This window comes from Lampetra fluviatilis, chromosome 33, assembly GCF_964198595.1.
Source record: "Lampetra fluviatilis chromosome 33, kcLamFluv1.1, whole genome shotgun sequence".
Taxonomy (NCBI): Eukaryota; Metazoa; Chordata; class Hyperoartia; order Petromyzontiformes; family Petromyzontidae; genus Lampetra; species Lampetra fluviatilis.
This window is the reverse complement of record NC_136307.1, coordinates 11774449-11785248: the sequence shown is the minus strand read 5'-3', so window position 1 is coordinate 11785248 and position 10800 is coordinate 11774449. Positions and strand designations below refer to the sequence as shown.

General features: G+C 58.7%; 1 protein-coding gene across 1 annotated transcript; it reads left to right on the top strand.

Moving 5' to 3' along the window:
* The first annotated feature begins 718 nt into the window (after positions 1-718).
* Positions 719-10385, top strand: LOC144944148 (retinol dehydrogenase 12-like). The gene is made up of 7 exons (XM_078872231.1): positions 719-892; positions 2776-2894; positions 3330-3485; positions 4209-4313; positions 5598-5804; positions 8504-8693; positions 9356-10385. Exons 1-7 carry the CDS (start codon positions 795-797, stop codon positions 9456-9458), a joined length of 978 nt encoding a protein of 325 aa, XP_078728357.1. The 5' UTR covers positions 719-794; the 3' UTR covers positions 9459-10385.
* The last annotated feature ends 415 nt before the right edge of the window (positions 10386-10800 follow it).

Sequence of the window (10800 nt, the reverse complement as noted above, 5' to 3'; positions counted from 1 at the left end):
GCTGTATCTCCCATCACCACTCTCCCAACACCCCACTCCACCATCATCACATTCACTCTCCGATCACCACACTCACTCTCCCATCATCACATTCACTCCCCCATTACCCCACTCACTCTCTCCCATCACACTCATTCCCCCATCACCATACTCACTATCCCATCACCACATTCTCTCCCCCATCACCACCATCACTGCCCCATCACCCCACTCCCTCTCTCCTGTCTCCCCACTCACTCCCTCCCATCACCAAACTCCCTCCCTCCCATCGCCCCACTCACTCCCTCCCATCACCACACTCCCTCCCTCCCATCACCACACTCACGTCCTCCCATCGCCCCACTCCCTCCCTCCCATCACCACCCTCACTCCCTCCCATCTCCCCACTCCCTCCCTCCCATCGCCCCACTCACTCCCTCCCTCCCATCACCCCACTCCCTCCCTCCCATCACCACACTCACGTCCTCCCATCGCCCCACTCCCTCCCTCCCATCACCACGCCCACTCCCTCCCATCACCACACCCACTCCCATCACCACACCCACTCCCTCCCTCCCATCACCACGCCCACCCACTCCCTCCCATCACCCCCCTTCCTCCCTCCCATCGCCCCACTCACTCCCTCCCTCCCATCACCCCACTCACATCACCGGCACCGCACACGCCGCAGCCCGTCACCGCCCCTCACGCCACGTGCTCCTCCCCCTCCCCCTGCGCGCGTCACTGACCACGTGGCGCGGGTCACTCCGGGCTCGCCTCTCACCCCGCTCCGTCTCCCTCCGCTCGCTCTCGCCATGGCGCCGCTCGCCGCTCCGAGCTCCCTCCTGCTCCTCCTCTTCGTGCTCGGACTCGCGGGGCTCATCGCCTTCGCCTGGATGAGGCCGCGGCTCCGGTAACGCGGGGCGACGGGCGACTCGCGTTGCCATGGGCACGTTACGTTGTACGCGGTACCGTGGGGAGCTGACTCTGCACGCGTTGTCATGAGCGTTGCCACGCGTACATCGACCTGCACGCGTTACCAAGGACACGTTACCTTGCTTGCGTTGCCATGTATACCTTCACTTGCACGCGTTACCATGGACACGTTCTCTTGCACGCGTTACCATGGGTACGTTCCCTTGCACGCGTTACCATGGGTACGTGACCTTGCACGCGTTACCATGCATACCTTCACTTGCACACGTTACCATGGGTACGTGACCTTGCACGCGTTACCATGCATACCTTCACTTGCACGCGTTACCATGGACACGTTCACTTGCATGCGTTACCATGCATACCTTCACTTGCACACGTTACCATGGGTACGTGACCTTGCACACGTTACCATGGGTACGTGACCTTGCACGCGTTACCATGCATACCGTACCTAGCGCGAGTTAACAAGGATACGTTACCTCGGAGGCGTCACTAGATATACGTCACCTTGCACGCGTTAAATGAGCGTTACCAGGGTACCGCGCCTGGTAACGCGGTACCATGATGGTTACCCCAGTAACACGCCACACTGCGCCCGTCGCCTGGCTAATCGAGTTTGAATGGACAGGGCAGTGGAGCATAGACGCCGGAGAACAGTACCGTACAACAATGGCTTTTGCTGTACTGCCCTCTGCTGACAGTATAGCCACGTGGCAGGGTGGACCCTGGATGTCTACCAGGGGGATCCAGAGCCCCCCCCCCCCCACCAGGAGGTCACACGCCGTGAGGTCACGGAGCGCGTGGGGTCACGGAGCGCGTGGGGTCACGGGGAGCGTGGGGTCACGGAGCTCGTGGGGTCACGGGGAGCGTGGGGTCACGGGAAGCGCGGGGTCACGGGGAGCGCGGGGTCACGGAGAGCGCGGGGTCACGGGGAGCGCGGGGTCACGGGGAGCGCGGGGTCACGGGGAGCGCGGGGTCACGGGGAGCGCGGGGTCACGGGGAGCGTGGGGTCACGGAGCTCGCGGGGTCACGGGGAGCGCGGCTCCGCGATGGAGGCGAGCCGGCGTCCTTGTCATTTGGCAGCAGCGCAGCACGGGCCCAGTCGTCCAAAATCGTCAAGCAGCCCAGCAGCTGTCCCCTCTGCACAGGGGGTCACAGTGGGAGGGCACAGGCGGTGCATCTGCCAGCCATGTCGCTGTACACCGCAGCGTCGTTCACGCGGAGGTGAAGATGCCTCCAGCCTATGAGCCAGTGTTTATTATGCACGCGGGAGGAAATGGGAGCACCCGGGGAAACCCTACGCATGAGAGGGGGCGACACTTGGTCGCGGACAGATAGGACAGATTATATTAGCCCTGGCTGCTCCTCGATGCCCACAGGAAGGCAGTTTCACAAACTCTGTTTGTGAAACCGCCTCCATAGCGCAGGATTGCAGGCAGCCACGTGCACAGCCACCACCACCAGGAGATCGTGGGTTTGATCCCGTCCCTGACGCTTGTGTATTTTGGGTTTGCGTGTTCTCTCCGTGGTCCAGTGGAATTTTCTCCGGGTCCACCGGTTTTTCCCTCAACATTTAGAAACGTGTGTTTGGAGTATTTGCCTGCTGTGCATTTCTGCAAGAGAAGCCACTTTGTTGAGCTATCATCTGTGGGTAGGTCGCTTCTGATAAAGAGCTACATAGCTCAGTGGGCCTTACCTGGTCAAATATATTTTTTTAAATGTTGAGTTTAACCAAAAGCACCTGGGACTGTTCCGTAACCTCCTGCCGACAAGCCTTCAACACCGCACGTGATGGCCTCGAAGTGCACCTAGCCTGGCACAAGCCGCTGTGGTTGTTGTCCTGTCCCCGTGCGGCAGGCGGTACGTGGCGGGCAGGCGGTGCCCCTCGGCGGCGCGCGTGGACGGGAAGACGGTGGTGGTGACCGGGGCGAGCAGCGGCATCGGCAAGGAGACGGCGCTGGAGCTGGCGAGGAGAGGTGAGCGTGGGCGCCGCGGGACCCCGGTCCCTCATCACCAACAGGCCGAGACCCCGAGGCACTCATCTCGGTGGCCCTGACCTGGAGCCCCCAACCGTATAGGGCAAGGTTCAACTGTGGTGCCCAGTGGGGCTCATGACGAGGTGGCGTGGTGCCGACAGTACACGTGCAGTCACATGTCGCATGCACCGATGAGATGATGGGGCGTCTGTACACGTCTCCAGAGGGCTCTCGCCGATGTCGCGCGTTTATCTCGCATTTGCTGTCATTAATCTGTTTTTCTCATCTCCGGAACCTCACCAATCTGTATCCTCATCTCCCAGTGGGATATTTTTCTCGGGGCCACTCTACGAGCCTCGTAGTGGACCCCCCCCCCCGTCCTTGCACTCCCTGTGACGGCCCCGCCGTGATGGCACGATGTTGCCGGGCCCGCAGGTGCACGAGTCATCATGGCGTGCCGGGACACGCGCAAGGCCGAGGCGGTGGCAAGCGAGTTGCGCGCGCACTCGGGGAGCCACGAGGTGCACGTGCGGCACCTCGACCTCGCCAGCTCGGCCTCCATCCGTGACTTCGCACAGAAACTCCTGCAGGGTGCGCACGGGGAAGGGGGGCTGGGGGGGGGCAGTGGGGGAGAGAGCGGCACCCCCCTGTCACCAGCTGCTGCACCTCCGCCACCGTCACCAGCTGCTACATCTCTGCCACAGTCACCACGCAGCAACGACCACTTTCTTTGAACTCCACCGCCTCCTCTGCTGTCACCTCCACCACAACATCCTCTACCACCACTACTACCTCCACAAAGATACAAATATCCCCTGTATAGCCTTAACAGACTGTTGGGACAAGAGCCGTAAGTGAGCACTATGAAGACCGGCATAGCACAAGAGGGGGTGGGTGACCAGCACCACGCCCCTGGCCGCCTTAGTCTCCGTAGTGGGGATGTTTACACACCGCACCAGGTACTCATTTGAGGCTGAGTCGACTTAGGGGAGGCCCAGGACCGGTTCAGATAATCCTCACTGAGCGGGAATTGAACTCGGGTCGCCGGGTTCGCAGCGCAGTGCGCTAACCGCTACAGTACCGCTCCGCAACCATCTCTACGGCCACCTCTGCCACTACACGATTACTCAAGTCAAACCCCCTCCCCCTGCCAGAGTGGGAATACCCGTGCCACACAATCATTGTTGTACGGTATCTATATGCTCCCACAAGACTGCCTCCGTGTCTCCACCAACCAAAACAACGTGTGGGAGGCACTCGCCCAGCAGGGGAGTGACGAGGGGCTGTCCGTGTGTGTCCGTGGAATCTTTGCAGAGGAGCCTCGGGTGGACGTCCTCATCAACAACGCCGGCGTAATGATGTGCCCCTACCAGAAGACGGCCGACGGCTTTGAGATGCAGCTGGGAGTGAACTACCTGGGTGAGGAGCGCCTAGGCAGTGCCCGTCACACCAAAAACACAAAGATCGCCCCCGTGTAGCCCACACGGGCTGTTGGGGCAAGTGCAGTGAGCGAGCACAACCTGTGAAGGCCATCGCAACGCAAGAGTGGGTGCTGTGGTCTGCACCAAGCCCAGCCACCTTTGTCTCCCCAATGCCGAGTCGACCGACCTGAGGCCTAGGACTGCTTCAGATATTCGCCACCGGAGTTGGCCATGAGCAGGAATCAAACTCGGGTATACGCCACTGCTCCCCGCATGCAAAGACAAAGATCCCCCTTATAGCCTCAACAGACTGTAGGAGCAAGTGTTATTAGCGAGCACCTATGAAGGCCGACACCACGCCCGGCCGCCTTTGTTTCTCTTGTGACGATGTTTACACACCGCACCAAGTACTCATTTGAGGCGAATTCAACTTAGGCGAGGCCTGGGACCAGTTCAGATAATCGTCACTGTTGGCCATTAACGGGGATCGATCCCGGTTCGCTGGGCTCGTAGTGCAGCGCGCTAACCGCTGCACTACAACTCCCCCCCCCCCCATGCACAAACGGAGACACAGACACACCATTCAATCGCGCACTCCCTCAGCGTGGCAGCAGGAACACTAAACAAATTAGCAGCGGCAGCTTTCAAATACAACTTGAGCCAAGTCTTTTTCTATTCAACTCTTGGTCAATCCACAGCTGGATAAAGGCCGCCCCGTGCTATGTCAGCCTTTGGAGTTGTTTTGACCATACGGTACTTGGCTTCTTCGCTCGTCAGGGCAGATCGGGCAAAGGGGGGTGTGTGGGGCAGTGCCAGTTCAGATTTAACTGCTCACCACCGATGTCAACCACGCCAATTGCTGCGCCTCCACTGACCTGCTGAAAATAAACTAAACTATTTCAAGAGCTATGTTAATTTTTCCAGGTAAGGCCCACTGGCTATCACAAATGCTAGCTCAACGAAGTGGCTTATCACGTGGAAATTTAGAGCAGTCAAATACTCCAAATGCACGTCGATTCTAAATGTGGTGGGAAAACCCAGAGGTCCCGGAGAAAAATCCACATGACCACGGGGAGAGAGACGTGCAACCTCCAAATATGCAGGCATCAGGGTCGGGATCGAACCCACGTACCTCCTGCATACCAGGTGAGGGAGTTAACATCTCGCAACCGTTGCGCGTGCGTCGCGTCATCCCGCGACAGAGGAGAATCGAGCGGGGCGATCGTTGCCTAACAGCCTCTCCCGCACGCTCCCCCCTCGCCACGCTCCCCCCCCCCCTCAGGCCACTTCCTGCTCACCCACCTCCTGCTGGACGCGCTGCGGCGCGCCGGCGGGCGCGTGGTGTGCGTGGCGTCGCTCGGGCACATCTTCGGCCGCATCTCCTTCTCGGACCTCATGTCGGCGCGCTGGTACTCGCCAGGGCTCGCCTACTGCCAGAGCAAGCTGGCCCTGGTGATGTTCGTGCGGAGCCTGGCGAGCAGGCTGCAAGGCGAGGCACCGCGCGGCACGCACCGCTCGGCACGCACCGCTCCCAACGGGGGTGGTAGCTCAGTGGCAACACTCGTGCCTCAGAGCAACAGGGGCCTGGGTTTGATTCCTGATTCGGGCGTCTGCTGTGTGGAGTTTGCACGTTCCACCCCTCTTCTGCATTGGGTTTCCTCCCGCTTCTCTGGTTTCCACCCACAGATAAAAACAACTCGCACATGTACAATGTAACTGATATTGGCCAAAACATCCCAATGCTGAAAAATTACCTTGCAAATCACTCAGTCGGGTTTAAACACAGCAGCATCGCCCCCGACTAGCGTATGGCAAAGGATGTGCATGTTATGCGTGCAGGTTTAAAGCTTGTAGATGAGGCGTGCGTAGTTGAGAGCGGTCGTCGCTCTGCGGCGATTGATGATGGGGCCACCGCAGTTGTTCTTGGCAGATCAAGGCCGTGCGGAGTGGTGGTGGGGGCCCCGCGGTGAGGCTTCCGATGCGGAACCTCGGTGCAACGCCGCGGCGTTCGCCAGCGGTCTTCAGGGCCCTCCTGAAAATAGTCACGCGAGCCTTTCCTGGGTAAACACGCGGGAGGAGGCTCCATCGCGACAATAACAACAGCGATGAAGCTTGGGAGTGCGTCAATCGCTCACCTGCCGCCTATCCCCCCCATGGCCTCCAGGGTGCATCTCGTACCCGCCAAGCAGTGCGGTTCGGAGTCGGAATCTTTATCGTGAAGGAATTCGATGAGCTGTGAAGCCCTTTTCCCACAGATGTCCGGTATTGCAGGGCCAGCGAGTTCCCTCAGAAATCAGAGCGATCGATCTCCCGCTGCTGCTGCTGTTCACATGACCATCGAGGCATTGGTGCCCATCTCTTCACCGCCCTGCAGAGCCAGTGGTGGAAATTCCACACTCCTATAACGGGGGCCGGGTCTATCCGTACAACCACTGTTGACTTCCACGCAAATTGGTGCTCATTTTACCGACCCCTGGAGGGAGGTAGGGATGATAGGCCGAGTCAACCTCCCCCGACCAAGATTTGAACTCGCAGCTTGACGATTGCGAGCCACTCGCTCTCCCGCCGAGCCACGCGGCCGGTGGTTGGATGTAAGCGGCAGGGCGGCTGCTGCTGTGTGAAGCAGTGGTTCTCAACAAATAGAATGTATCGCCACAGTAGTGGATACATCACCGAGTTCATTAGTTCTGAAACGGGGGTATGCGGACCCCTGGGGGTACGTGAGGCGATTCATAAATGCGCGAAATTATATCACACAGGAGTCATTGGTGAATAATCACGTAAGAATCTGCCAATATAAATAACTACGATAAAATTGAAATCCATATCGTAACCTAGAACCATATAAAGACCTTTCTAAACTCGTTCATAGTAAACAATGTGGTTTCCAACAGTAACCAGCGAGTGCGAACACATTACGTCATTCGTGCAAATCGTCCGTTGAAATGTTTTTATTCGCTTGCAGTTACGAGCTAGTTGGGATACTGTACCTCACAAAATGGACAATTAGTTAAAATATTGATGTTCATTATTCATCCGCTTATTTCTCAGAACCATGTTGGGTCTGGCAAGGGGTAAAACGATGGTTGAGAACCACCGATTCAAACCACCGCGCACACTCACAAAGCTGCTACGTTGTACACAGCGGCCACGCATCGCCTTTGAATAGTGGCGTGCGGTAAAAGTGGTTTATACATTTGTAGCCTAGCGCTGACATGGGGGGGGGAGGTGGGGGGCTGGTAAGTGCAGTACCTGCAGACGTGGATACAGAAACCCCCCAAGTTGCGGGGGGGGGCGGTGGCGGGGGATGATTGCGGGGGGGGGGGTGATTGCCCCCCCCCATCCCCCCCATTCCCCCCCCCCCCCATCCCCCCCATTCCCCCCATCCTACCACTGGGCATATGCGTCTGTCCTTTAGCAGCAAGCGTAAAGGTCGCACTCATTGTACACAAAGTGTTTGTCACGGATGAACCACAATCCCTTGCTGATCTCGTCAAGGAGCATAAACCGTCACGCGAACTGTGGTCATCCTCGCAGTGGAGTTTTGGCGAACCATCGAGTAAAGACGGCGGCCACCGCATCGCGAGCTTTCAGATGCGCTTCTGCGGCCGTCTGGAACGCTCTTCCGGTATTAGGAAGCCACTGGAGCCGTGCCCTTTTAAATCTCATTTGGAAACTCATTTCTTCACAACAGATTTTTGTGTTTAGTTGTCCTTCTCCCGCACCTCTGATTAGCGCTGTTGGCCATGTACGGTGCGAAAGAAGTTCAACACATGTACATAACGCGACTGGAGCATGGCACGCGCACACCCCCCCCCTCCCAGTGTCTCACAGTGGGTGCCGTTTTTTTTTTATTCCACGCTTTCTTTTAACTCACTCTGTTGTTGTCGTTGTTGTATCCTCAAATCTTGTAACTCAATTTTAACCCACTTCCCAATGTGGTATCGACTGCAAACTTGGTATACTTATGCCATACTGATAACAATACTGTATTCTATCATAAAAAAAGTATATTTTTTAACAATATTATTTATATGTTATGTTTCGGCTTGGGTCTAATTGTCCACGGTCCCTTACGTTATGGCAAGCTTCGGGGCCACTTCCTGGAGTCGTGGAGTTCTGCCATTACGAGTACATTTCATAAAAGCGTGTACATTTTTTTTTTATGACTTTTTCCCTCGCGCGTAGGCACCGGCGTGTCGGCGTTCGCGGTGCACCCCGGCACGGTGCACTCGGAGCTCCCGCGTCACTCGAAGCTCATGACGCTGGCCTGGTGGCTCTTCTCCCCGTTCATCCGCACGGCCGAGCAGGGAGCGCAGACCTCGGTGTTCTGCGCCGTGGCCCCTGAGATATCGGCGCTGTCCGGGGGATACTTCAGGTGCGTCCGTCCGTCCGGAGCGGGGGGCTCGGGGTTTCGACCGCGACGCTGGAGTCGGCACCGGCGCAGGCTCGAGCGAGCTGGCTCAGAACCGTGCTGAACTTGAGCGTGAAGTCAGAATCAGTGCCACATTGAGCCACTGGAGGTCGGCAGAGCTGCGTGTGCGACGGCCTGCCATGGCGGTGTTCACGTGGTCCGGGCCACACCACCCCCTCGTCCGTCATAGGTGCTACTCGCTAACGGCACTTGCCCCAACAGTCTGTGGAGGCGACAGACACAGTGGGATCTTTGTCTTGTCTTTAAGGTGTGAATGTAGAGAACGTGGGGAGCTGTGGTGCAATACCCGTCCACGAATAACAGTGGTGACGAGCGATATCCGAACCGGTCTAAAACTCTGCCTTAAACGAGTGGCTGTGTGGCGTGTCAACATCAGTTCATCGGAGAAGAGGGCGGCCGGGCGAGGTGCCACCCATTTTCACCGTCTCGTGCGTCGCCGACGCCTCAATCGGCACTCGCGCAGCCTGCCGGCAGCACGAGTGCGGCTAATCCTGACTGTTGTCGTCGAGCAGAGAGAGGCTCCTGCAGGGCGGGAGGGGGAGGCTGATGATGATGATGATGGAGGCGCTGCGGGACCTGACCGGGCCGGTCTCGTCTCGTTACAGCGACTGCGCCGAGGCGGCGGTGGCGTGGCAGGCGCGCCGCGACCCCACGGCGCGGAGACTCTGGGCCGAGAGCTGCCGGCTGCTGGGCGTTCGCTGGGAGTGAGCGGCGTCGCGCTTCTGGGGACCCGTCTCAAGGACCCTCCCTCCCCACAACTGGAGCACCAGCGGCGCGGCTGGAACTGCGTCGTGCGCCACGCAAACGCAGCCAGACGCACGCACGGACGTCGCGCGCGCACACACACAGGCAGACACGTACAGGCATGTACAGATGCACGCAATCACACAGGCAAACGCTCGCAGACGCTTACAGGCAGCTATTCATCACAGATGGTGGCTGCGAGCATAAATCAAACTCTGGCAGCCAGGTTCGTTACGCGGGGCGCCAAGCACTGTGCCGCCACTCCACCCAAAGACAAAGATCCCCTGTATAGTCTTTCCAGACTATTGGGGCAAGTGCTACAAGCGGCACACGAGAGAGTGGGTGGCCAGCACCACGCCCCGCCGCCTTTGTCTCCCTTAGTGGCAATGTGTACACACTGCACCAGGTACTCGTTTGAGGCCAAGTCGACCTCGAAGAAGCCCTGGACCGGTTCGCCACTGTTAATGGTCGCAAGCGGGAATCGAACTCCGGTCGCCGGGTTCGTAGCGCGGCACACTAACCGTTACACTGCCGCTGCACGCACGCACACGCACACACCCAGACAGACGCACACGCACACACCCAGACAGACGCACACGCACACACCCAGACAGACGCACACGCACATTGTTAACATGGGTGGAGGCGGTGTCCGGCAAGGGCCTCGTGTCGGCTCCACGCGGCGCGTGCTCCTCCTTTCAGAGGGCCTCCCGCAGGCCGCGTGACTCGGCGAGAAACAGTCGCGTGCCATTAAACGCCGCGTCAAGGACACGAAGCTCGCGGGTGTGATGATTACGGACAGAGGCGCGCACACCGGCCACCTCGTCGCTCGCCTCCCGTAGGCCCCGCCCCCCCCCGTCACTCATGACGAAGCCCAGGGAGCATGGGGCAGTGGAGGGCACGGGTCCCCTTGGCTACTACCCCACACAGACCGGCAATGCTACGTACAATGAGGAGGCAAGAGGCTCTACGGCCAGGGATGCCATCCCGGACCCCCGCCCCCTGCTTGAGCGCGAGGGTCGGAAGGGGGTAGAGTAGAAAGGTGAGCGGGTCCCATACACACGAACGCCTCGCCGAGTACCAGGACTCTTGTCAGGAGGGTGCTGCTGGGTCGGGATGCTTGGTCATGAATTCTGCTAGAAGTGAGAGTTTGTCCTCGGATAGATTCTACAATAATACATTGCCGTGCGTACATCTCCTGGCATACATTGCTGTGCGTACATCTGTCTGCAATGCTCTTCCCAAGTGTCTCCGAGCACAAGCACGACCCTGAAGCCTGCGGAGCATTCGACATCCGACGAGCGGG

What these genes read in the sequence shown, in the direction of transcription:
- LOC144944148 (XM_078872231.1), top strand. Translation starts at nt 795, where the DNA reads ATGGCGCCGCTCGCCGCTCCGAGCTCCCTCCTGCTCCTCCTCTTCGTG. An exon ending in GCTGGAGCTGGCGAGGAGAG is followed by an intron (nt 2,895 to 3,329) that starts GTGAGCGTGGGC and finishes CCGGGCCCGCAG; the next exon opens with GTGCACGAGTCATCATGGCG. An exon ending in GCTGGGAGTGAACTACCTGG is followed by an intron (nt 4,314 to 5,597) that starts GTGAGGAGCGCC and finishes CCCCCCCCTCAG; the next exon opens with GCCACTTCCTGCTCACCCAC.